This window comes from Chelon labrosus, assembly GCF_963514085.1.
Source record: "Chelon labrosus genome assembly, chromosome: 14".
Classification (NCBI taxonomy): Eukaryota; Metazoa; Chordata; class Actinopteri; order Mugiliformes; family Mugilidae; genus Chelon; species Chelon labrosus.
In genome coordinates this window covers 18,868,868-18,896,779 of record NC_140347.1, presented here as the reverse complement: position 1 = coordinate 18,896,779, position 27,912 = coordinate 18,868,868, and the positions used below count along the sequence as shown (strand labels likewise).

Below are 27,912 nucleotides of genomic sequence, written 5' to 3'. Positions count from 1 at the left end.
GCAAGGAAGGAGCCAAATAATGATTAGCAGGTATACATCCGGGCATATGTCATACTTTATGGAGATGTGTCCACGGTTTGCTGAAACAAAAACTGATCTGTTTGCCCATAAGAACACCATACCAACTGTAAAAGCATGGAGGAGGAAGCAGCATCATAACAATTCCATGTCACTCACAATATTTACAGCACATGGGGACATGGGGTTGAAGTCTTTATTATAAATCATTTACATTACAAAGTAAGACATTAGTCGCCCGCCATTTCCATCCAGATATGATGCGTACGAGGAGCGGTTAGTGAATCAGCAGCGCGTCTTGTAGTCGAGCTGCTGACAGTAGATGAAGCTTAAGAAAGAGGAAAAAGAAGCGGCAAAGTCAAGGCCGCGTGCGAGACAAAGAAACAGCAGGTAGTTTTTCTTCTTCCGGACTGTCCACTCCCACTCCTGGAGGAGCCCATCCACCTGCAGATGTGACTCCTTCCCTCACAGTTTAGTTTTCTGCGTCTGATCTGACTTCATGATGTTGGAGGTGAAGTGGCCTTCAGCGTTCAGACTGATGAGCTCTTCAGTGGGTTGGAGAAGTTTTTGGTCTTTTCCCTTTACCAAAGTTTTCATATAATACTTTTTTTTAAATTTATCTTTAAATAAAAATGGTTTATAAATCATCTACAAACCTACATTTTCTTCCTATAAATTACATAATCTGTTAAAGAAACAGTTCAAACTTGCAGTAGAAAACTCAGAGAAAGAGAGAAAAGATACAAACTCCACTTCCAGCAGTGACAACAGGATTGGTAGAAAACAAACCAACGTCTATAGAACAGCAAATTGATTTGAAAATTTTGAGCCAAAACAAGAGACAAGTTTTTTTGGAGTTTGTTTTTTCGTCTGATCCCACAGTGTCCGATCACGGCTTCAGAGATGACCGTCTGAAAGGCAGCCTCACACTGGGTCAGTCTGTGTGTGTGTGTGTGTGTGTGTACAGTATATATATAACTTCTCGTGGGTGTGATGGTGTGTGTGTGTGGATCTGTCGTTATCCCGCTCGTGTCAGCAGATCCTGAGCCCACGTCTTGATGGCCGAGGTCGTGTGTTGGAGCAGCTGCCACGTTGAGTTGGTGAAGGACAAAGCGTGGCTCTGCAGACACGATACTGACACCTCCCCGCTGCAGGAAAAACAAACGAGAACGTTTTAAAAATGACAAGTGAAAAAAGGGGAGAAGAGCAGAACAAAGCTGATGGCAAATATAGGTTTCCATACTAAATGAAATGGAAATGGTGAAAGAGACACAACACTGGTGAACATATATTATTTGAGGTATGTTCTGTCTTTTATGTGAAACACAGTTTTCAAATCATCATCTCCAAGTACTGACTTGCAGGACTCCTGTAGGTTTGTCCATGCTCGTTGGAGCAGGTCAGACATGTACGCCAGCGCAGGCAGGACGTAGTTCTGATGGAGGAAGATGAGGAGCTCCTTTAAATAAGCCAACATCTGGAACACGCTGTCTGGGGTGTTGGTGTACACCTGGAGATAAAGATGCAACAGAGACATCAGCCTGAGTCAGTCCATGACACCCACAATGAAAGAGCAAACAGAGCTTTGGGGTACGGTTTGATACTCGGCAGGATGAGGCAAAGGATATGCAGCCTCACCCATTCAATGACCAGCGGTGTCGTTTCTTTGACCCAGATGATAAACTGTGTGGTGTGTTCGGAGATGAAGATGGCTGCTGCTTTCGCCTTCTCCACACCTTGCTCCATTAGTGGCCCCAGAACCCGCACACTCTCAGAGTAATAATAAGGAGTGTTGGTCTCCAACCAGCTACAGAGGAAGACAAGTTAAATGGTTTGTTTACATGAAGAATAATTAAACTTAAAATGTAAATGTACTTTATTTATATAGCACCTTACATCGACCCATAGGTGAACCAAGGTGCTTTACAAAAGATTAAACAACGATTTAAGACAACACACCGGAAAACAACTACAGTAATAAAACAAAGCTAAAAAAGGAAAGTTTACCACGGTTATTAACTAGTAGGGAACTACTTTGAATGTTTAGATGTATCATATGCACTCAGTGGCCACTTCATCCTGAGATAAACCTCTACATTTTAATATTTATCTTTAAATAAATAAATAAATGCCTCATGCCTCTCCCTCCACGGCAGCAGCACCCAGCTTCCTTTATAACTGACAAAAACAGCAGAAAGCACTAAAGTCAAATTCAAGGTTTCTAAATGTTTCTGCAGAAACTTTTATGACGACGTGAACTCTGTGTCTTTCGCCGTTTCTTCACATTTAGGTTTGGAAACTTTAAAACGAATTCTCTAAAGACATCTCAGGTTCTGACTCCGACTCTGAAACTAAAACACATCTTTAAATGTAGAAACTCAGACTACAGTGATCTGATAAAATGTACACGCTGCAAAACCTGATTTGACCAGTCTGTTCTGATTACATGAGGCATTATTATGGAATACTAGTGTCCATGTAAACAGTATTGGATTAGATTTTACAAAAGTGGCCTCAGAGAGAGAGAGAATATTAAATGAACTATATTATTGTAGGATTAAAACACTGCTTTGTGAAAACGTTTTCAACACTGATGAAATAAAGCCGACAGTGAAGAAACTGTTTGCAGCGACGTTAAACTGGAAGTGACTCAGAAGCTGATTTCTTACAGGGATGTTTCTGCCTCTTGACAAGACAACTGTCAACAGGGTCAAAGTCTGGAAGAGGCAGACACATGTTCTACTGGTGTCATGTGATGCAGGTGAGGTCCTACCTGAAGCCCTGCTTTGAGTATACTGTTATTTTGCTCCAGGCCTGCTGAGACACAGCTGTGACCCCTGAGGTGCGCAGATACTTGGCTGTGATGGAATCTGAAACGGAGCAACGCAGCAACATTACTACAACAACCATCGCGTAAAAGTTCTGTCGTAAATATAAAAACTGATCTCAATCAGACCTTTGACGGAGCCGTGAGATCGGATGTCGTGGGCGATGAAGCCGGCGGCGAACACGAGCAGAACCAAGAGCAGTTTGGACCAGGGGAACCCGCGACCTCGCATCTTTACCTGCAGATTCTGGAGACACAAGACAACAAGTGTGACCAAGATAAACCTCTATCTTCATATTTGATTATTTCAGTCAAATTAAAATATCATTTTTTTTTTTATGTCTAATTTAGTTCAAATCATTTTACCTGACACAGATTATTGCACTCCTGAAGGTCATTAGTTTCAATAGTGTCTCTCATCTCTTCATTGGTCACTCTGAAGGACTGGATCGTTTCTTCCAGGTTCTTCCGCAGCTAAAAATTCAAAGGAGAGCCCAACGATCAAATCAAGAGAAGAAGAAGGGAGGTGAGTTTGGTTTATCAAACACCAGACGTCGTGGTCGTACCTTTGGCGGCAGGACTTTCCAGGACTTCAGCAAGTGGTTCAACAGCAGACTAAAGAAGGAAAAGAGGAGTGTCAAAATCATTTTACTTTCCACAGTTTAAAGGATAAAAATAATGTGTAACTTACCTGGACTGCGGTAAATGTTTGGTGTAGAGCTGCCTCCACACTCCTAGACTCTGAACATCCACACATAAACACTCCGTCATACTGGTAAGAAGCTGCAAGACACATAAGAGAAACAGAAAGTCTTAATCTTTGGAGATAGAATGCAAACCTTAAACTACCAGCTGGGGCGGCATCAATCTTTTATAGTTTAACCTGCAAACCTAGACTGAAGTTTTCGTTATTAAAATACCAGTTTCAATGCACTAGATGGTGCTTTTGCAACTTTTGCATTCAGTTAAGTTGGTACAACAAACAGTTATCAAGTGTATGTAACATTTATGACTCTGGTTTTTAAGACCTTGTTTTGGTCAGTCTGCTTCACAAAAAAATACTTTGCTGCTCTTTAACTAAATGTTTACTTTTATAGTTTTGATAAATTCCTAACAATTCAATTCCAATAAGGAAGGAAATACTGTAGTTTGTCAGTGAAAACATTTGACTGGTTAACCAAAGTAATGAAGCTGGTGACTCGTGGATCTAAACCTCATTTTATAGTGTGCTTTCCCTTCAAGTTTAATCATTTGTTGACTTGGCGTCTGAACCGTTTAGGACACTGATTTCCATAATAAAGCTGTTAACAACATACTGTCTAACAGGCCACTTATCAGTGTGAACGCTGCACCCAGACCAGTGTAGCAGATATCTGTGAGCGTCTCACCTCTCTCTTCATGTCATCCGGACAGTGCGGCGTGGCTCTGGACAGAAATGACGGCAGGTATGTGTGTAATGTGCTCTCGGGCTTGGCTCCAAATGCGAGGACCTTCAGACGAGGATACAGGCGCCTGAGCTGCTCCTGCAGACTGTATACAAACAAAAGAAGATTATTTATTACAAGCGTGGAGGTGGAAACTGTAGAAGTAATCTTCTTAAATTCCCAGTCACTCTGCTCCTATCTTCAACTTCTGATTAAACTTGTGTGTACAACCCTCTACCATCTATTTTCTACAGTCACACACTCTTACACAGTCATCCGTACACATAGAAACACTTAACAATAAATGAAAGGAAATGGATGTGACTTGGTATTAGTTTCTGTTTACCTTGGAGACAGGGCATTCTTAGGCATGAAGGCAAAATCGAGTAGAGGAAAGAACTCTTTAGGACCCATGATGCCAAATCCCTTTGTCAGGTTTGCATGAAGTCTGGGAAAAAATAGACAATAAAGTTCTTATTAAATTATCACTGCTGAGAACCTCATAAAAAAAAACCATGCAACAGGAGAGAAACAACAGAGTTATTGTAGTTAAAAGTGTGTATAATTATCTTCTCTGGTCTAAAAGCAAAAAATACAAGGGGAAAATAAATGTCTGGGCGTCACACGTGTGAATTGTGAATGAAGTCAAAGGAAAAATGAGGATTTTGTTGAAATATGAATTCAAATTAGCCACATATTTCTCTGTCAGACTTACAAGAGGAGTCTCTCCAGATAGGCGATGGCATACGAGGACAAGGACTTTACGCCGAGCACCGGAAGCATGATGCCCAACCACACTGCAACACAAACGATTCACCATTTAGGAACTTAATAGTATCAAATTTAAAAAAAGAAAGACAAGCTTGGAGCAAATTCAGCATCAAAGATTTCTTACGTGTTTAATTATTTAAGTAAGAACAAGTAAGTAACCTAAAACAAAAGCTGCTTTAACAATGAATGACCTCCATAGGAGAAGAAAGGATCCCTCAGATACACAGTTATTTTTATAACACTTGACATCTCTGAAGACATTTTAGACATATTTGTTTCCTTTTCATATTGCATAGCACACATACAGATAAAAATCTCTTATCACAATATTTTGCATGGTATTTTTGGACCAATACATGGACATGAAGTAATTCAACAGTAGAGGGGAGTAGGAAGGAGAGGAATGAACAGTTACCTGAAAATTTTTGAATTTATTTAACTATTGTTAGAATATATTCATGTTTTTGCCACGATAAATCACTAAAAACTGCAAAATTATTGTATCATGACTCAAATGTAGTGTTCACTTTGTTTTGTAGGCCTCTGCTCATTCTCACCCCTGTTCAGTATCAGTGTATTTGTCTTGTACGTGTGCCAGTACTAATCCTAAAGTGAGGAAACTCTCAGGGTTGCAGGGTCAGCTTAATTCTCTTTAAATATTCTGCATAACATCAAGATAATGTGAGGAACACTTTGCATATTTATCTTTGCACACAGCCTCAGAATGAGTCGTTGTCTCTTTCTTTTCCTTCAGGGAGTCAAATGTTTCTTTCTAACCTTATTATGCAGATTATATAATGTTCTAAGAATATTCATCCTCACATGCCCACATGCTGCAGACTCACAGTCTCACCAAATATCATTCCAGTGGATGTGTTACAGCTACAGTGACCCCCAGCCTAGAATTTATGTCTTCACACACTGTTGCGAAAGTGGAATAAAGGGTAGACACAAACCAGAGCTAATATAGAGCAGATGATGTCTAAATATCTTAAAAAAATGGATAAAAATGAGGCTTTGTAGATGAAAGTATGTAAATTATTTTCTGCCGCTGTGTACGAGTGTTTCTTACCTCTGAGTCCCTGGCTGAGGTCATAAAACCCAGCTTGGCCCAGAGCCCACATGATGGTCAAACACTTCACTGGACGATTCTGAACTGATCGCAACATCTCCAAATACTAGAGAATGAAGAAAATGGAGGGAGGAGGTTATTACAACATGATACTGCAAGGTTATTGCAAAAGATAAATCCAGCAATACGTTGACCAGGTTCAGCAAAGGCAAAGGTTCATATAAGAGATTGTAAGTATGTTTTAGGGCAGACAGGGGAGCAGTGAGGAATAATTGTCTGGTTATAAAATCAACGCTGAAGGTCAGATGCAAACAGAGACTCACCTCTGGCAGGTTCTCAGTGGCTATTTTGGGTTTGTCCTGTAAGATTGCTTGAATGCAAACTCTGTAGCCGTGCAGAGGTTCTCCTGGAAACAAAAAGAAAATGTTCAGTCTGTTCTTGAATCTAAATTTGAACCCACCGATTGTTAAAAGATGTTTCTTATTTATAAGAATCTGGTCCAAGTCTGCTTTTCCACTATCGAGCATAATTTTCTCCAGCCCTTTCTTCTTGTATCTGTGAAGAGTCTCAGTTATCCAGGTCATAGTATAGCCAAAAATAAAACTAAAAGTCAGCTGGCAACTGACATTTCACCTCTCAGCCTCATTCAGATTTTTATTAAGGACAACTCTAGGTGGTGTCCAACTGGAAATCACATGACTATTATCTGTTAATCACCCAATACTCACCTCAAATGGGGGCAATTTGGATGGTGGGCCAGAAACTAACCAGACTTAAGGTTTGACTGGAGGTCAAACATTTTAGATGTGAAGACTGTGTTTTAAGTGGCTGATATTTGGTGTCCCAGTCCCCCTTCCTAAGTCTCTACTCATTGTTTAATAAAAACAAATCTTGACCTTCGTGGTTTCCTTCTTTTTCACTATTAATGGTTTGGACATCAGGACTACATTGTAAGTGTCTTGGTCGTGGACAAGACGTTTCACACCCATTCATATCTTGAATCTTGAGCATTTATTGGTTGTTATAGAACCAATAACCTAATCTAATTTAGGTAATTTAGGAGTATTGGCTCATGGATAAACCCCACAGATGTTCCTAATAAAAACTTATACTCCTCATCAGTCATTTAAACTTGGACAAGCAGCGAAACGTCCTCAAACAAGTCCAAATGCTTTGTTTTTATGAATAAAATGAACTGGATGAATGAGAATCCTCACAGACACAGAGTGACACTAATGAAAGCAAAAACAACAGAAAGCTGTCAAAGCTATTCCAACACTGCCCGGTTTACCTGACTGTCTGTCCAGCTCCCTGAGCATAGTGTAAACACAGTGGTCGAAGAAATCTGGCAGACTATCGCTGTGGCGTCCGATGAGGTCTCTGATCACACCCTTCAGCTCTTTTCCTGTAAGGCAGTACGGGTAGTCTGGGGAGTAAAAGCAGAAGAGATGGATATGAGGATAGAAGTGATCGGTACTGCAGAGTGTTTATTGATATGTCTGAGTTTCACTGACCATGAGCGTAGTTGCTGAGTGTGGGCTCATGATCTGGCGCAGTCAGATGGAGGTTGAGGTATCCTGCCAGATCTTTGAGCCAGACTGAAGGGTTTTCTGGGAACAGGGTTTGACTGCGAGCCAACTGCTGCTTCAGATCCCCAACATCCAACTAGGGACAGAACAGAGCAGCTAAAACTTTAGGCCTGCACTCTCAGAAACAACGCATCCATTAAGCAAAGACGAGATGTGTTTCAGCATGTGATCGTTTACTTTGAGGAGGTTACAATGCTGCTTTGTTTGAAGATATTTCTGGCTCTGAAGGCACGTATTTATTTAATCTCCTGAATTCTTAGCCTTGTAATTAAATAAATAAACAAAAATAAATATTATCTGATGTGAACTTTAGTTTAATAAAACCAAAAGGAAACTGAGAAACTCACAGCTTTAAAGGCTTCCTCCAGGGTCTTGTGAGCCGACGGTGTGACTGTGCTGCTGGACTGCGACTTCTTGGATGGTTTATTCGATGAGGGCTTCTTGTTTTGAGACTCGGCCGGTGGCGGGACCTGCTCCTTGTTCTGTTTCTTTCCCATCTTCTCGAAGCCGTCGTACACAGTCTCTGACATCTTCACGGGCGCTGAGAAGGAAACCAAGGCAGCTGCGGTTAAAAGCGACGCCTTTCCGAACACTTTCTACTCTCCTCACTGTGTCACGAAAACCCAAGTTACACCATGAAACCATGGCATTTCCCTTTAGGGTTGGCTCACTCCCCTCACATTCAGAGCCTCACTTATCCCTCCCTCCCTCCCTCCGCGGGTTGTGTAATGGGCTGTTATAATCCAAAGCAATATTCCTGCAACACTCGTTACAATTCACAAAGGAACAGAGATAATCACCGTAAGTATTCCAAATATTCTCTTTGTAAGACACTCTTGTAAATGAAGCTCTGAAGGTCCATGCAAAGACTTTTATTCTGAAATTCTCAGTCCCTAATGTGTTTAAGTGAAGTGCATATCTGGAAAGTCCCAGAATGAGACTCTGAATGTGTAAGATCACACATAAAGATGGACGACATAAGAGCTCCTCAGAAGAGATGACAAACCTTCCCTTGTCTGAAGCTTTTCAGCTGATTCATTGTTGAACTAGCAACTAGAATAATGTTGTCCATCTTTTTAGATAATAAAATTATACTTTCATCAAATTACATAAGATCATCAAAACCCTTCTTTCCTTGTGACGACACACATTTTAGTTTCCAAATGTATTCCTGTCATCTTTGACCCAGTTCCATAGTTTTATTTTTGTTGATTAGTGCATATTTTGTACTCGAGTCAGTATTTACAACAGGAGGGAAACAAATGTTGGACTGAATGAATCCAATGAATAAACGTGTCTCTGTCGGAGCACTTCGAGCAATTTCAGGCTTCGGCACAACTTTGAAGGTAATTTCTTTACTAACCCCAACACATGCTGCAGAAACATCCACAGTATTTAAGTCCGCACGACCGCATACAAGAGTCCCGGTCAGACCCACCCACAAACTTGAGCAGTTGTTGACAGAGGTCACCAGTTGTTCGCAGATCATTCAGCTATACGTGTTGCTGAGAAATCTGAATCTATATCTGGTCTGTGTGAGTCGGCAACAACGACATGAGGTGCTGCGACTGTGACCAGGAGTGTGTTTCACCATACTCTTCCTTCTCCGTCTGGATTCAGTGCCATCACCGTAACTTCCCCATTTAAAAGTTTCAAAGTCAGTCGTGACTCAACTTCACGTCCTTGAACACTGAACTTATGACTATTTAGAGCCATTTTTTGTCGACACTGAAGTCCATCTGTGAATGTGTCATGACCAAGACCAGACATGTTATCACAAAAAGCTTAGGATCATTAGAGTAGTAGAAAGAAGAAGAGCCAGAAAACCACCGAAAGCAAAGATCGAGGTAATGTGACCAGGTGCTCGAGGCCACTAGTACAAAATAAAAATCTGACAAGTGTCAGGAAGTCATTTATTGAGGCCTGACATGAGACGGCATCTTCTGTAGCTGGAACCAACGCAAACACAGTGAGAACACGCAAACTCCACACAGAAGGGACCCAGTCGGCCGATGGATTTCCAGTAAAGTTCCTATAAATCATAAAAATTTTAACCGGTTCTAAGTCGGAAATGGACTTCGGTTCCTGTCCCCAGCTGTTATTTAAATTTGTTTGCACTTCTTATCACCAGACTGCAGACTGGGCCTTTCTGTGTGGGTTCTCTCCGGGTACTCCGGCTTCCTCCCACCATCCAAAGACATGCTCCTTAGGTTAATTGGTGATTCTAAATTGGCCGTAGGTGTGAATGTGAGTGTGAATGGTTGTCTGTCTCTCTGTGTTAGCCCTGAGATAGACTGGAGACCTGTCCAGGGTGTACCTCTGCTCTCGCCCGATGACAGCTGGGATAGACTCCAGCAGACCCGCGACCCTCCAGAGGACAGAGGTTACGGAGAATAAATGAATGAATGAATGAATACTGGAACTTTATGCCTGTGACATTATCGAATCCTATAAATGACGCACAGAAGAAGATGTGATCTAAGGCTTGGCTGCATTTCACTAAACAAGATTTAAATTACAACATTTGAAATCAGTGCAAAGCTGTGAGTTCATGAGAACTGACATTCCAAGTAATTTGCCCGACATAACCCCATAAAGAACTGGAAGTAGATTTCCATGTTTCAACTAACCTGTGGCGTATTATGGTGAAAGTGAAACTTATCTCTTTTTATTTGTGTCAGACAACCTCACATCAACTGGTGTTGAGCACTGGCATTTGTTTTCTAACCAACAAACAGTCTCGTGTGAATGTACGACTCCTGCGTTTCCAAGAAACTTGTCAACATCTCTTCAATCAAGCAAATGAATGTAACGCACTTGGAGATATGCCATCAGTCCTTGTAAATGTCAGACAACACAAAACAAAGATGGGAGTGTCTGCTCAGTTGAACATGGTGATTCAGAAAAGTATGCACGTAAAAGAGGAGTATACCTCATCCAGTAAGGATCAGTGAATACCTGACAAATGTTCACCTACTAGCCCTTGGGGCTTGGACAATCAAGTCCAGTCCTTCCAAGATCATTTGATATTGGAGACTGTTCAGGACGTTTCACACCAAACTAAAATCACTGAACGTTAATATGAGATGAAGATTAAAAAAAACAAAACAATGGAAAGCATTCAATGTGTCCTTTTGTTCTTCTCTTTGCTTCATGGCTTCAGTTTCTCTTCTCTGACTCTGTTTCCTGAAGCTGAACAGCCAATCAGAGTGATCTCTGTGACTCACCGCCGATTCAACAAATCAAGGCTCAAATGGATTCTCACACCAACAGAAGAACAGTTGAAGGGATTCTTCAAATGAACAGAGAAAACCAGTTCAGACTAATGTCCAGCTCATCTGATCACAGGTTTAGATTACAATGTTTATTGACTAGAAAACAACAAAAAATAAATCAACAAAATTAAAACAAATAAGTAATATTTTATATATATATATTTTTTAACTTTACCTGCTCAAGAGACTACTTATAAAGCAAATAATAGCTATATTATACCTGAAATATTTTATTTTATCACTTTATCTATAACATGTCCAGACATGTGATGTAGAACAACGCCGTTCTGAATACAACCTTCTAAAAATCTGGCAATAGCACCGTTTCCCCTTTTTCTGCTTAACTCTTTTTCTGAGGGACTTGCGTCAACACTTACATAATGTCCAACTCTGAAGCAACATTTTTCTTTTCTTGCTCTAACAGATAAAAAAGCCATAGGCCAAACTTTAGGCGTGTGGACTGCTTTATATAGATGCTTTAACTACAAGCAGTAACAGCAGGAGTCTCATGATCGAGTGCAGAAAGCCTCAAAGGAACAAACAGATTATTGTTATTACTGAGCAGTTACATTGATTGTTTATTAGTGGTTAGTAAACTAATCAGTTTAATAAGGAATCACAACGCTTTCAGGACATAGTTTGAGCCACATTTAGACTAAATACTTCACATAAAGACTTTTGTTTACCAAAAGGAGAAGCGTTATTTCTTTTAGACAAAACGTTGGCTGTAAACGATCAGGGTTGCTGTGACCAGACTTTGGACAGGGTCGATTCATTAATAAAAGTAGTGAATAAACAAACTGAGAGCTGATCTGATTATTGTCGCAGAATTTAAGTGTAGCTGCCGCCGTGTATAGTGAGGAATATAAAGGAAAACAACTGATCATAAGTCGGTGATTAGGTTCTGCACAGGTAAAATGAGCCAACCAGCTAGTAACTAATAACAAGTTACAAACCCAGATATGATTAAACATACATTAATTCAGGCATTCGAAAAAGGTAAGAACTAAACTGAAACACTGAAACCATTGAAACTAGATTTTGCCCAAAGGTATTCAATTCATAAATCAGGACACACCTTTTAGCAATTTTTGTGTCAACTGATATTATGATTTACTGATGAGGTATATTAGATCAAACAAACTGCCGCTGGAGCACTGGGATCTCACAACAGCTGCCCTATTTACCCAACTGGTAGTTCAGCCTTGATGTTTTCTCACCTGCAGCTCTAAACTTGTTGCAGGACTCAGCAGAGTTACGTTCTTCTTGTTCTACAAATGAAAACCAAACTACAGACGCATAAAAACATAAAACCTGCAAATTTATTCCATCTTCCCTCTTTGTTCTAAAATAAAGCTGCTGAATCAACTATCAAACAATCAAACTAATGCTGACCACCATAACCTAAATAAGATTTAGTACAGGACAGTTACATTAAAATGCATTTGTTTTCACTAGTGTACCTAATGAACTGGCAATTGAGTATATCTTTATATTAACTTAACTCCAACAAATCCACCACAGAAAAGGAATAAAAGTAATACAAATAGATATGTGTACATAATAGAATACAAACGTGTAAAATAATTTATGCCGACGGTCGTATTAAGTAATGAAAATAAAGGGAAAACACGGGATTTAAAACGCCACGTCCTTCAATGGCCATTCTGAACAGTGACAGTCAACTGCCACTCTGGGCTCGCTGGAAATAAGCTAACGCTGGCTAATGCTATTATACTCTAAACACCATTTAGATTATATTAAAAATGCAACAGCAGAAAGCAAAAGGTTGCAGAGCTGATAACACCTGCTTCACAGATGATGACGTTGACTTTGTTGACACACTGCTAATAAGCTAACTACACATGCTAGCTAACTAGCAATCACTTCTGTGTGACAGGGACGCAAAGAAAGAACAGACAAATAAGTCCGTTTGTAAACAGAGAAACTAAATAAGAACCCATTCAGGCATGATATGGTAAGTCCGGAATGAGACAAGGATAAAACATAATAAGGAAATAGTGTGTGAAGCTAAGCTGTGATAGCTAGCTAGCTTGTCAAATCAGATGACAGTTATGAGCCTTTTTTTTTTTTTTTCTTACAACAATATCAGTGAAGACACCGGAAAGTTCACATTAAAAAGACAGCTAAATGTGCGGAAAGGCAGTTTCTTTTCTCTTTTTAATAACTTTTGCAGGGAGGCAAAGGGGAGCAGCGGCAGCTAGCAGTGGTACAGTACAACGGGCCGTTTTCACTTACGTCTGGACGGCTGGTTTGATTCGCCAAGGGCTTTCCTTCCCCCGCTGCCGGTTTTCTTGTCAGTCGTGCTCTTTGCTCCCCCTGAGCTGTTGCTTTTCTTGCCCTTTTTCACCACCTCCCATTTGCCGGCGGAGCCATTATTCGAAGCCATGTCTCTGGTCCAGTCGGGGTGCTGCTGTTGGTTTTTCGGTTACCGTGACTTCCTGCCTCCTTCCTCCCTGCTGAATGGAACTCGACGACGGGACGCTCCGGCAGTTATCAATTTCGTCCGCGTGCCACGTCTCTTTGTCGGCCTGACGTCACAGTGATGCGTTTGGACCGTTAACTTTCATATCTGCCGTTGGTCCACACCACGTTAATGTTACGTTTTTTTATTTAAGAGATCTTTAAAACATTTCCTCGGGTGACCCAGATTATTTCAAAATGCACACACAAAAAAATATATTTTTACCAAAATGCTAAACGGCATTGCAAATGAGAAATATAAATCAGTTTTGTTCAAAAATACATTTAAAAATGGCGTCTTCCTGCTAGTTTAAAATAAAATTGAAACGACCAATCGTGAGCTAATCGGTTAATCAAGAAAAAAATAAAATGTAAGTGTCCTTCTTTTCTACATCTAATGTGAGACCATTAATAAATATATTTGGGTTTGGGATAAAATATATATGTCTAGTCAAAATAGTTTAAAGACCTTTCATTCCAGTGTATTTAAAATCCTGTCCTGGTCGTGTATTATCTCAGCCCTGTAAGTCATCTAACTGTATCACTGACCAGTGCCAGGTCCAGTTAAACCATGGACCTGCTGCAATTTCATGTTTGGCTACTGTCTGGGGAACAGACGGTGAGTTTTGGATGCAGCATCGGTGAAATTAGTCACTTAGTGTCTGGCACGAACCTCCTGGATCTCCCTCAAGACCTCCTCCATTCAATAGCAATGGAAGATCATGCTGGGTCAAGCTGTCCTTAGCAAATCACAGTGTTTTTTCTTCAAGTTAAATGATTTCTTGAACATTTAGACGCATCCAGGTTGTTGCATTATGTATATGCATTTGTGTGGGTGCAATGTGAATAGTTTGCTACTCATGTGCATAAAGAAAAATAATAATTGTTATAATAAAACAAATCTCCTGGTAAATAAACAGACAGCAGCATCATGGCAGATAGCACACAGTGATGAGGTTTATTTCTTTTTTGAACCTCAGAGCTTTATTTCATTCCAGCAGTAACTCCAAATGATGCAAGTTTATCACATGGCCGCCATGGCAACAAATGGTGAGAGAGGGTCTGATGCTTTCTTCTCTCTGACTGGTCCGACTAATGATCAATCACAACAAACCAAACCTTTAGCTCCTTGGCAGCCGCTGCGGCGTTTTAACGCTATGCAACATATGAAAACGCAATTAAATACGGCAACAGAAGAGTAATGATAGCAGCTAAATGTTTAACTCAATCAACACAGTCAAACATTAGTATTAAGTAGTGTCTGTCTGTAGTCTTACTTTTGTTCATTCATAGAATTCAGATTCTAACCGACAAATAAGTTCTACACTGACGCCTCTGACTTGGCCATTGAGGAATTCAATGCAAATAAAAAACAAGCTTCTCTACAACAAATCTACAAAATATAAAATTGCATCTTCCTGTATCTTTCTGGCTGCAGCCAGTCACTGCATGTTGGCATTTTGGATAATTTCAGTCGGTTTGTTTCGCTACATTTAGTGCAAGACTTTTAATTTCCCCAACTCCCAAACTTTTTTCTTCAGAAAGAGAGAGCAGATAAAAAAAAAAAAAGATAAATAAATAAAAACATAAATACATCAAGCTGTCTCCTAATCAAGCTGTCAGGACATTTTCATGAGCAAACCCCCAGTGATGGGACAACTTGATGAATAAGAACATATCTGTGATGCTTTAACCTCAGAATGACAATTACCTTTTTATGAATGTTCATGTGAGCATTTCAAAGTCTGTGATATGTCTGTGGGCTAAACGTTCACATGTGTCATCATAAGCTATATAATCAAAATATATCCATTTGCAGGCCTCTCTCTTAAGGGCCCTTTGCTTTTGGGTGAAGCCTGGTGAAGTTTCCAGCCCAAATATCCTCAAATTGATCACATTGTGTGGTTTCATATATAAACTCTGCAGAGAACCCTGATGAATGTGTGCGGTCACCAGTCAGAGTGCACGGTGAGAGAAAGTGACAATACATAGCACTGTTAGCTTCTTTGCTGCTCTCTGTAATCTCATTGCTGTTAACCTTAAACCTTTGATAGAGTAGCTGTCTCCTCTGGTAACAGGTTAGAATAGTACAGTAAGCCAAGCCAGGCTGCTGGGGGCTGGTCCAGACAGGTCTGGGTTAATTGTCCATTGCTAGTAAGAGTTTGGGAAGCTAGGCTGTACAACAAAGACGTCAGGGACATGGACAGCCATGGACAAGATGGGAGACGTAAGGAGAGTTTGTAGAAGAGTAAAATAAGAGGGGGAAAGGGGGAAAAAATGATGTAATGGTCAGATTAAAGGATGACAGATGAGGAGGTGGTGATGGTGATGAAAAGGAAGAGCTCAGAACTCCTCCTGGTCTCCTCGTGTCTCTTCAAGCTCCTCATCTTCTGGTGGTGCAAATCCCTCCTGTAGAAGACAATTACTGTAAGTGTTTAAGGCAGAAGCTTGTGCTGCTGTAGAGCGAATCTAATCTTTAACATTTGTTCATGTTCTGATTAAATTTTAGACTTGCCTCATCATGAAACATCGCTCTGCAGCACTGGCAACAAAGACCAAGTGTGACGGCGCCTCACATTGCCTTTGTCTAGGCCAAAAAGTTGCACTTGAACACACCACAAGTAATAAACAATACCCAGGCTCTGGGTTGCAGTCAGCTTTCTACAGTACCATGATTTTAAAATTATTTTCACAGTAGTTAATCGAAGAAGAGACACACACACATATGAGCACGAGAAGGACATACTGTACATACAGGAAGAGCATTTGTATAAATAATAAATTTCAATTTGACTATTTAAACATATTCAAATACATTGATGCTCTGTCAAATGGCATCAAAGAATCATCCTGTTCATCTTCTACTGAAGATATAAGTGATGCTTCCAAAATAAGGTAATGGAGGGATCTGAACACTGGAGTCATGCGTAAATGGATTTTGTGAAAACACATAAATTTGCTGATAGTAATGTACGTAAAGTAACACATTTATCTAACAGGTCTAAATCATGCTGATATTTTTCAAGTAAATCTGAATCTAAAAAATAACACTGATGAGTGAGTGATGTGACATATTTGATCTGTGCCGCTGTCCCTGCATGTAAGTGAACACTAAATGTTTGTCTGATATTTTGACTGTATTTACCTCTGTAGCGTATAGTATGTCCATGATTTTGCTGAGCACTGAGCTGTTTTCGTTTTCGTGCTCCTGGCAGATGAGCTCAATGTCTCTCAGCTTTGCAAAATAGAAGTCCCTCTCCTTCTCCAGTCCATCTACAGTCAGCTTCAAATCCAACACCTACAACCACATAGAGTGGGTGAGAAACACGAGAGAAAGGGAGGTCAAACAGTATAGTGGTTTGACACAAAACATGCAACAAACAGATAAACAGCACGAGGGATGACACATGATATGTCCACAAAAACAGTGACCTTGTGATTATATCATTGTGAGAAAGTATCAGATCTGTTTGGTAGCCTCTACACGAAACTGTCTGAGTCAAGAAGGATTTTCAATGAGAAACTTCCAAGTCACCACCATCCTAATGAATGCTGAATGTCTCCACTAACGTACAATTTGACGTGTGACCCGCACACAGCTTTCTTAGTGTAGTGATACCTGCTGGTTGAGCTCTAGGAGCTCAGCGTCTCCTCCATTACGGGTCACAGGAGCGTTCCTGCGAGTTGCTGATACATTGACCGGTCTCTGAGGGGTGGGGACGGTCTTTGGTGCTGTAGGAGATGTTCTCATAGATCCTAAAAGATGGAAATACACATTTTAGTTTAGGAATATAAACATGTTGAAGTCTTCAGTAATGTATTCAAACTTTTAGTCTGCAACTGCTAAAGCAGAGTATTCAGTGGAAGAGACTAGCAGTAATGTGATGACAACATACGAAGTTGTAATGATGACAGGTAAAAAAAAATCTTTGGCGACTTATGGTCACCAAGTACTAAGATGATAACTCTGAGGATCCACTGGTAACCAGCTGTCAACTGGGAAGTGATGAGCAGTGAGCGGAACGCTTTATATGTGGACAGTGGCTTAACTCTCAGGACGTTTAACCTGGATGTTGTCCGGCTGTATGGGTTAACACTTCATTTTAATCAGTGCAGGTGTCTACACTACACTACTCCGCGCTTTACCTGCATGTGTGTATAAGTAACTCAAGGTTTGCTTTCAGTGTATTTGCTTGGGTTTCCTTGTGATTTCGGTCAAATGTTTCTGAGCACACCCAAGTACTGTTGAGCAGCAGCAGTAGTGTGGAGATTAAGGACTTAAAACTACTAGCTGCAACAAACAATATCAACTCTAAAGCTTGGTTTTACTCCCACAACAGGTCTGTGCGGAGCCTACGCTGTAGCAGGCTACATGGGAGAAAGCATTTATATCTGTATAAACACCTCACAAATACCTCGGTGTGTCAGACTGTTCTGTAATTATGCAGTTAAAAATCTAGTTGGTGGCAGCTGTGTTGAGTTTCAAACCAACTGTAGGACTGAACTGAGGAGCCGCTCGGTTCCACTCATGTTGGAGCTGGAGCTAATAAATACTGAGTTACTTTCACTGAAATCACTGGGGCATAGAAAAGAGAAGAGATGTCTGATTAGATGGTTGTTGCGATCTGCGTCGCCGTGACATATCATTATGTTTCTAGGGAGGTCAGGCTAAGGCATACATATGGCGTAGAAGTTTAATGCCACCATAAATCCAGCCTTACCCTTAAACTAAATTTAGCTTAGCCTAAAGCAAAGTCAACACCATCCAGAAGTGCCTTCAAGAGATGATACCAGCCCTCACTTAGCACAACAAGGAGTTTCTGAGCAAACCCACATACATGCAATCACACACAGGTTCATGGTTAAAAGAATGACTTAGCAGTGTGTTTGGGTTTTATTACTTTGAAGAAAAATACTGTAGTTTTGGCGTGTTTTACTTCATGTACAGCTACGTCCACAGTACAGCTAATATTCTGTGTAAAGAACTGTTTTTTGAACAAATTTTATCACCACAGTCTGAAATCAAAGCATCAACAATGATAACACACACATGCTTAATGTCCTCTCGTTTATGATAAAAGACGATCACCTCCTGGTTCTGATAACTTTCTATATATCTGACACTGCAAGCATGAATGGCACACACACATGCTTAACCAGGTACCTGAGCGAGAGGGTCTCTTAGGTTTGTGATGAGTAGGTTCACCTGGGTTAGAGGTGGGGTTGTGGTAGTATGAAGAGGGGAGAGCAATGAAATGAAGTGTTTGAGTTTGCACACATGGATTACTTGTTCCACACAAGCGTACCTGGGTGAGGTGGAGGAGGCGTTCCTTCCTGGCCCTGCCGTGACAGCAAAGGGTCATATTCTTTCCCGTCGTAGTTGGCGTCGAAGAACTTCTTGAACCACTGAAGGAACTCAAAGTTGTCCTGGAACTTCCCCTTCACCAGCCTCTCCACAGGGATGATCTGAGAGGGAGAGGGAGCGACATGATGACAGGATTTTGCTCCTACTTCATTTTCCTCACCTAGTGTCTTGTTATCTCTATGTCCGTGCGTCTAGTTCACATGATCCTCCTTTAGTTTTACCTGTCTCTCATTTTCCCTCAAGGCCTCGGTCTAAATATAGTCCTGTCTCCCGTTTGCTCTTTTGACAGTTCGTCTGTGATTCCACCACAGGTGATGTCTCATCTACTTCCCTTGTCATCCTGTGTTCTCCTCAGACTTCATTAGATGTTTTGATTATTTTGTTGGATTTAGATTTATCCTGTTTCACTCTGCAGTGTTTTTGTTGGTCTAGTAAGTTTTATTAAATTGACTTTTTAATTATTTCATCCTTCGTTCCTAGTGTGCGTGTGGCCCCCTTTTTAGAAAAAAAACTACAACCTCTTCACAGTCTGCAGTCAAAATAAAACCATACAGTACTGCATCGCTTCAGAGTAAAGGAGAACGGTAGACATATTATATATACAACTTCACCCACTCTCACCTTATCCACACTCATTCTCTTGAATGAAGCCTGTAGGACCTTGAAATTGTGGATGTATTCGTGCTCCAGTTTAGCATTGAACTTGACTTTCTTCAACAATATGCACCCTGGAAACAGCATGTCCATGAACTGGCAGTATGCAGAACCTGTGAAAAAAAGTCACATATTTTTTAGAGATTAATTTACTTTCAGCAATATTAAGAATTTAATTAGGGGCTTGACACAAAACGCGTCCTTGCCTGAACAGAGCTGCTCGATCTTCGTGTAGGTGAGCTGCAGAGAGTCATTGACCCACGCCAACATGTCATGACGACTCAGGTTCTCTACACTCATAGAGGTGGAGTAGACATTCACCGCCATCCTCCTGCATTAAACACATGTACATGGATATTACAGGCAGCAGACAATGATTAATCTCTTCAGTTACGTGCCAGACAGGGGCAGTGTATTTCTCTTGTTTCTCTCTCCCTGTAAGCTTTCCTTACACCCAGACGTGGTTGTACCGTGTTTGTCCCTGAATTCCCCTGGACCATCTTAGGGACGTAACAGTGATTTATGATATTTAAACTTTAGATAAAACAACCACACATAAATGAGAATATCTTCCCATTTTTAAAATTGACACTTGTATATTCGTTTAGCTGTGAGAGAAGCTGAGAAACACACGTGTACAAATGTAGTTAGAGTCACAAAGAACAAGTATTATTCCAGTGTGGATAATAAGAGCAGATAGACTTGTGTCAGCTCAGACTACATGAGCTTTTAAAATCCTTCAGGACAATGTTGGCAGACATTCTTCTCTCTAATCTAAAACCTGCACACGCTACGTGATATTGCTTAGATTATCATCCTAGATCATGGAGCGTTGAACGCACCATCCCCTGTGATCTCAAGGGAATGTAAACAAAACTAAACTTTCTCCAAGTCCACTAGTCCACGCTCTACTCCAGTAGATGGCAGTAATGCCCCTGCTAGCTCGCCAGCTAACTGCCTCTCGAAGAAGAAGAACAACTGTAACTTAAGACGACTGTGCAGCGAAAATAACCAAAGCAGAAGGCTAAAGAAGAGTGTAGGACAAGGTGTGTATTCTTCAGAGAGAGAACTAGAGGTGAGATTTAAACTGTCGGTTTTAATATCTGTCAGCAGGAGGGTGTTAGATAATGTTAACCTAGAGGGCTAGAGTGTTTAACGTTGCTTGACAACACTGTCAACTGCTCTGTGTCCTTGTAGACAAATCTTCTCTCATTGGTTATTGTGAAAGCACTGACGTAACCATCAACATTTTAAATACTAAACCAAACAGTCCGTGAGTGGTTCATGAGATTTAACATCGGATCCGTAAACACTTAACATTTCCAGATAATCTGGAACAAACCTGATGTCTCTCCACCGACTCTCCAGTGCATTCAGGGATAAATTAGCTCAGAGTTTAGATGAAACACTACTTTGAAGAACAAACTCTGAAGCGATGTGTCTATCATGTGAGTACAGTAACAACATTAAGGCTAAAAATGGTAAATTATGAGAGTAAATAAGTTATTTCTAAAAATAAACCCTGAGTCCTCTAAAGCGAAAGGCAGTAATCCTTTTCTTTCATTACATTTATGCAATTTAATTTACTGCCTTTCTACACCGAGAGTTATATCCTGTATTACTGCAAGACATTAATATTACAGTACGATAAAAGGAAAATTAAGCTAACGACAAACAGTCACACACTTTACTTACCTGTGCTGGGTGTGTGTTGGTGTGTACTGTTGCAAACTGGGTTGTGTTTGACCACCTCACAGAAAGACCTGAAGACAGAAACAGAGTATCATGCACTCTGCATTCACTGCGTTGTGGAGATTATAATAGACTAAAGGTACTTTCTTAGCAAATCTGTCAAAGGTAACGTGTGTTTTTTGTTTCTGAGTCACCTTTGAAGAGTACTTCCTCTAAGGTGGCAATAATTATTTTAATTCTTGATCAGTTTTCTGACTGATTTCTCTGTTGTTTGGCCTTGGAACTGTGTGTGTGTGTTAAAGATGTTCAGCTCGCAATGATATAATCAATACAGAACCCTTTGCTTGAAATCTTCTGATCTAATCTTCTGTTCAATGGTCAAAGAGTTTACTGTCTTGCTCAAGAGCACCTCCGTAGGTTTACAAAGAGACATGTCACAGATAAACGAGCAGCCAGTCACTAGTTCACTAATCTCTGCCTCAGTTAATCCTTTTAGCCCAGCTACAACACGTTGTAACCCATCGCAGTTTAGCACAGATCAACAGTACATGTTTCCAACAGGCATAAATGCATCACATCGCCACTGACAGACTGAGATAAGAAGTCCCGCAGTCCCGCAGCATTTCCTGTGAGCTGGCTGCCTCCAAAATAAACACCGTGCAGGATATTGTCCGAACAATCGCTTCCTGACTCCTGCACTTCACGGAGATCCAAGCGCTGCTGAATCTCCCAGTTATTCCAGTCCTGTCCTAATATAAAAGGTTTACAAGCCCATGAAGCAGAGATGGTGAAACAGCGTGAATATTTTAGAGTTTATTGTCACATCCACACGTGAAGTAAGCTGCACAGTTAGCTGTCAGGTCACTGGAACTTAGTCCCAGAGAGACACCACAACAAATCCCTGTTTTATTAACTTTTCATACACACACTTGCCAGTTTATTAGGTAGACTAGCAAAAACAAATTCATTATAATATAACTGTCTTGCACTAAGTGGTTATGGTGTTCAGCAATAGAGAGCTGTCGATTCAACTGTGGTTCGACTTTGGAAGCTGTGGTTTGTAGTACTACTGTTAAATTATGTTGTACCGACACGTGTTTCTATTATTTTGGACAACCCCATTGTAGTCAGTGGGCCGGGCTAAGTAACAGAAACATATTTAATTCAATCCAGTTCGACAGCACCACACGCTGCATCCTCCAGAGTGATCATACAGTCGAGTCGCCACGTTTCTGACACTGTTTCAACATAAACTGATCATTTTAACAGTCATGAAGTTAAAGGTTTAGTGCAGGTACCGTTACATTAGGATGGATTCATTTTCACTAGTGTACCTAATGAACTGGCCAGTGAATGTAAGTAAAGGTGATGTATTGTTTTAGTTCTGTTCGCCTGGCAAACAGGTAAGTTAATGAAATTTAAATTATAAGTCAATAAAAGCATCAATTTAAGACCAACGCACACAAGAAATAACAATGCTTAAACTAATGACAAAACAGAGTTAAATATAAAGTTTTAATACACAATATCATAATAATTTTAGTTCTTTAAAATGAGAAAATAGCGGTGAAAGTTATGCAGTCTTTTTATTGAACCTCCCTTATTTTATTGGTTATAAAAACTCTAAGCTAGGATGTCTGAATGACATAAAGGATATCTATCTATCTGACAGCAAAGGTGAGCAGATGTAATAATGTTATCTGCAGCTTAGCAGGCAATAAAAGTGTTTTAAAAACACTCACCTGCCAGGTTATTAGCTACACTAGTGAAAACAAATGCATTATTAACAGCTGTGCACTAAATCCTTCTTCATGACTGTTATAAGGATTAGATTTAGACTATAGAAATAAATAAAATAATAGAAGCAACATATTTACAAGATTTTCATATGTACACATCCAGAAGAAATAGAAACAGAAGTAAATATACACTAAGAAAAGATAAATGATAAGGTGTTGAGTTTAGGTTGAAAGCATCATAGATTTAGATTTAGCATTGTTATATTGGAATTCATTCATGTGTATGTTATTTATTATATTAGCTGTAGTAGGGTTAAATGGAGCTTAGATGGCTATAACAGTGTGTTAAAACCCTCACCTGCCATTTCATTAGGTACACTAGAGAAAATAAATGCATTATAATATAACAGCCGCTCTTATAATGTTCAGTTTATGTTGAAACTGCGTCAGAAAAGACGGCAGTTCAACTGTATGATCAATTTGGAGCATGTAGTTTGTGGTGCTGTGAAAGAGGATTGATTAAAAATAATAATAATCTGATATTTAGGGTTGTCAAAATAATAGAAACACGTGTATTTAATCTAAGTACTTAACCATTTACATGCTGAATACCATAGCCTTCACCAAGCTAGGATTTATTGCAGGACTGAATGAATTCACCAGTGTACCTAATGAACTGGCAGGTGTATATTATGTTTTGTATTAGATGTAGTAGGGTTAAATGGAGCTTAGATGGCTATAAAAGTGTGTTAAAACCCTCACCTGCCATTTCATTAGGCACACTAGATAAAATAAATGTATTATAATATGGCAGCCGCTCTTATAATGTTCAGTTTATGTTGAAATTGCGTCAGAAAAGACGGCAGTTCAACTATATGATCAATTTGGAGCATGTAGTTTGTGGTGCTGTGAAAGAGGATTGATTAAAAATACTAATAATAATAAAGATCTGTTATTTAGGGTTGTCAAAATAATGCTGAATACCATAACCTTCATCAAGCTAGGATTTATTGCAGGACTGTTATATTAGAATGAATTCACCGGTGTACCTAATGAACTGGCAGGTGTATATTATGTTTTGTATTAGTTGTAGTAGGGTTAAATGGAGCTTAGATGGCTATAAAAGTGTGTTAAAACACTCACCTGCCATTTCATTAGGCACACTAGAGAAAATAAATGTATTATAATATAACAGTCGGGCACTAAACCCCCACCTCATGACTGTTAAGTTTACGTTGAAACAAGAAGACAAAACTCAACTCTGTGATCAATTTGGAGGATGCAGATTGTTGTGCTGTCAGAGGATTGATTTTATACATTTCTGTTATTAAGGGTTGTTAAAATATACTTGTAATTTTAGTACGTAATCAATTAAATGCTGAATATCGTAGCCTTCATTAAGCTACGGTTTACTGCAGGGCTGTTATATTTGAATTAATTCACCAGTGTACCTAATAAACTGGCAAGTGCATATTTACAATATAATGTTTTTTTCATTAGATCTAATCTGGGTCACATCGAGCTCAGAGGCCTATAAAAGTGGGTGGTTATTACGCATGTAAACCCTGGTCAGAGTTAATGAGTAAACTTTGCCCGGTGTCGGTTCAGCCTCCGTGTTTTGGCCGGTTTTGACAGTTGACGTTACAGCCGTTGCGGAGCCGCTGTGACTGGCCAGCTTAGCTAGCTCCCAGCTAACTACTCAGACTGCTAACGCTGCTCGGTGCGCATTTCCCGCTGTTGCTGTAGTTGTTGCTGAATTCAGAGGATTTCCACGCAGTTTTATTCCACCACCGTGATACGAGCGAACTCAAAAACATATCCGAGTGTAACTGAAAACGGGACTTTTTTTTTTTTTTTTTTTAGCCAAACGTTACCCCCCTCTGGAGGCCTGTTGGATAATACACACGCACATTACAATGAAACACTGGCTGTCACCTACGGGACGGTTCAAGTGTTTATCCCAGGAATTAATACGCGGGTTATGAATGACAAAACTTCACTCTAACAGAGGGGAAAAAAATAAGTTAAGTTAATATTACTCACTGTGGCAGACGCGGTCCCTTCTATCCACCGTCCCGTTGTTTCAGGAGATGGGCTTTTTCCGTTGCTACAACCCCGACTGTCGCCTCAGCAAGTTGCGCGAGACTGCTCCCACCTAAGCCGCCGTGACTGCGCATGCGTAAAACAGTTGAGGGATGTTTACTTGAGTTTTGGTGAAACTGCGCACACATAGCGGCCATGGTGGAGACTTGGTCCGACAACGTGACTCAGGTCTGCCCGTTTATATGGGAAAAGGTGCATAAATCGAATAAAACTGTGATAAAAAATACTACATATTTATTTGTACTTAATATTCTTGTATTTTTTTAATTATTATTGAAACATTGTGCCATTTTTTTATGTAGATTTTTTTTGTTATTTTTGAAATTAAAGCAGCAGTTTTTGTAGTTTTTCTTTTGAACTTCTTTGGACAATTGTATTACTGTTTCTTGCTGTTTATTATATTTGCATGTGGTCATTTGTGATGCATGTGTTGCAGGTGCGCACCCAGTTAATTTGCATCGTCATTTATTTTTTATTTATTTACTTTGGTATGGGTGTACACACAGTTTGTCTACAGTGTTTTATATAAGGGTGTTAATATATTTGCAAAAGCTCTGTGGCATACAGTTCTCTCCCTGGATGAAGAATTTTATCTCATTGTATTGGGGTTTTTTTATTTTTTTTCTCCTGCAGCACCTGTTAACACATTAAATAATACATCACACACAGGAATAAAGAGTATTTCTTCTGATATATAGGATATATATATATTTTTTTTTTTAGACAAGCAGCCACAAACAGATTCAACTTTATTACAATTTTACTTGTAATTATTATTGTATTCTTATATTTTCGAGATATAAGGATACAGTAAAGTTATATCAAAACAAAACAGTTTTATAATATACCAATGAAGTGGCAACGTTTTGTAGATTTTATTAAACAGAACAGTACATTTCAGTACAGTTCAATGTAATTGTATTGAAATTATTCAGGTGTAATTTGTAATTTGTGATGCATGCGTTGTAGCTGCAAACTCATTTGCATCTCCCTTTAATTTTAAATGTCTTTGTTTATTTTGATATGGGTGGATACACTGAGAATGAGTTTTCTCTCTTCGATATGTTTTTTTTTTGTTGCTCCTGTTACGTTTACAAATCAATTTTGATATATTGTATTAACATTAAAAAAAACACAAGAAAGCGTTTTTGTTCATTTTTTCTCACTTTATTCTTTTGCTGTTATTACTGTGGTAAGAAACGAGCAGCCACGTACAGATTCAACAGGTTCACCGTCCAACACAACAATAATCTACAAACACACACAGCCACTGAGCAGTCACAGCGCCTTCGAAACAACAAAAGCCATCCAACATTAAAATAACGTCATTGTAGGTAATCGTAAAAAAACAGCACCAGTTTGTGTGAACCTGTGGCGTTCGAGGGGAGACTTCTCTCCTCCATCTCCTGTTGGTGTGGTGCTCTTCATGCATGGGTGTCGGTGTGGCACAGGTGAATCACATTGGCACATTTATTATTTTAACAAAAAACAAAAACAAAAAAAAACATCCTAAATATATAGAGTACACGGACAAGAAGACGTGATCATGTATAAATATAATACTGTTAGGCAGGAATGAAACATCATCAGGAGGATCAGTGGTTTTCTTCGGCCTGTGCAGCTCAATCTTTCTGCTCTGTGCTCTAATAACAACCAACACTTCATCTTCCTTCAGGAAGGGAGTTTCACTTTCAAAACGCAGACACTCAACAACGTGATCATGAGGTTACGTTCAGGTGACTCTATCCAGAATCCGAGGCCTCATTTATTAAATATATGCATGGTTATGTCTAAACACTCAGGTAGAAAAGTAAAATAAGATAATCTAATATTTTTGCATAATTTTAAATTAGCTAGCTTCTTTTTTTGCTCTCATGATTAAAACATGATTTAAAATAATCTTCTTTTTCTCTGATATCTCCTCATTCTTCTGTATGTTTATCTTTATGTCAATAAATCCCATAAAAACAACATTAAAAGGGTCCGTCTGCAGCCATTACGTGATCTTGATTATTCTTCTGTGCCATAACTCTAGAATGAAGTAACCCGCAATATAAACATATGGACGAGCCGCCCATGTTCCTTAATAATTGTAACAGTGTAGTTTATTTTTGAGTCAGTACAACAGAGACTGCCCTGCCCACTAAAAATTGTCTCTAAAAATAGTTTGCTTAAAGTCATACTAAATTAAAATCAACAGCGCTGCTTGAATAATTTATTTAAGCAGTTTTAAAAATCTACACGTTTGTGACTCACTGAGAAATGAGAGGCACACAGAGGAAAGTACTGTTTTGGTTTGGTCTTTTATGGGATTCTCTCAAAAACTCAAAAACAATGCCTGTCAGAAACTGATTTAAAATGTATTTGTTATTTATGACTGCTATGACACCACTCCTATCTGAACTTCAGAGTCAGACTAATAAACTATAGAGTGCATGAGTCCAAAGTTTATGTACTGTTCATGTATTGATAAACGCTCCTAGTTTTATGCTGTCTTCTTAATAAATGAGGCCCAGATGTTTCCTGTCTTCACTCAGAAGACTCTATGGTCCAGTTCAGACCTGGTATTATTTAACATGTGTCCTCAGTGATCGACTCACAGGTGGCCCAGTCCATTTATTATAATAATAGCCTTTTAAAATATTTTGTCCCTGTAGCTGTTAACTAACTAAATAATGACTAAATCTAAACAAGAATTTAAAAATGACTATATATGAATACGGCGATATTCACCTGTTAGTTAATTAGAGATTACCGTGTGTATGGAAGCTTTCAGAGTTCAAGCTATAATCTCAGTTTTGTGGGCAGTTAGAGAGACTTTACAGCTTGTTTCAAAATCGGCATCATGTCCTCACATCATGACACACACACGACAAAACGGCGCTGTTCACGAATCGGA

General features: G+C 39.5%; 2 protein-coding genes across 3 annotated transcripts; both read right to left on the bottom strand.

The window, feature by feature from the left end:
* Nucleotides 1-41: 41 nt before the first annotated feature.
* tmem214 (transmembrane protein 214) lies at nt 42-13,493 on the bottom strand. The gene is made up of 17 exons (XM_084560821.1): nt 13,236-13,493; nt 8,049-8,242; nt 7,627-7,777; nt 7,404-7,538; nt 6,436-6,518; nt 6,113-6,218; nt 4,985-5,066; nt 4,616-4,717; nt 4,234-4,375; nt 3,537-3,628; nt 3,412-3,460; nt 3,212-3,319; nt 2,975-3,092; nt 2,792-2,888; nt 1,657-1,825; nt 1,377-1,528; nt 42-1,166 (listed from the first exon to the last, which is right to left on the bottom strand). Exons 1-17 carry the CDS (start codon nt 13,384-13,386, stop codon nt 1,037-1,039), a joined length of 2,061 nt encoding a protein of 686 aa, XP_084416947.1. The 5' UTR covers nt 13,387-13,493; the 3' UTR covers nt 42-1,036.
* Nucleotides 13,494-14,119: 626 nt separating this feature from the next.
* Nucleotides 14,120-25,066, bottom strand: LOC311499587 (microtubule-associated protein RP/EB family member 3-like). Of its 2 annotated transcripts, XR_014699453.1 has the most exons (9): nt 24,954-25,066; nt 21,175-21,242; nt 19,686-19,810; nt 19,447-19,592; nt 18,767-18,926; nt 17,080-17,216; nt 16,606-16,758; nt 15,976-16,047; nt 14,120-15,869 (listed from the first exon to the last, which is right to left on the bottom strand). XR_014699453.1 is itself a non-coding variant. In XM_084560625.1 (8 exons), the coding sequence occupies exons 3-8, from the start codon at nt 19,804-19,806 to the stop codon at nt 15,804-15,806; spliced, it is 783 nt and encodes a 260-aa protein (XP_084416751.1). In that variant the 5' UTR covers nt 19,807-19,810; nt 21,175-21,242; nt 24,954-25,066; the 3' UTR covers nt 14,132-15,803. The 2 variants fall into 2 exon arrangements, 1 of the variants encoding a protein (XP_084416751.1); XM_084560625.1 differs by lacking the exon at nt 15,976-16,047 and having other exon boundaries at nt 14,132-15,869.
* Nucleotides 25,067-27,912: the final 2,846 nt, after the last annotated feature.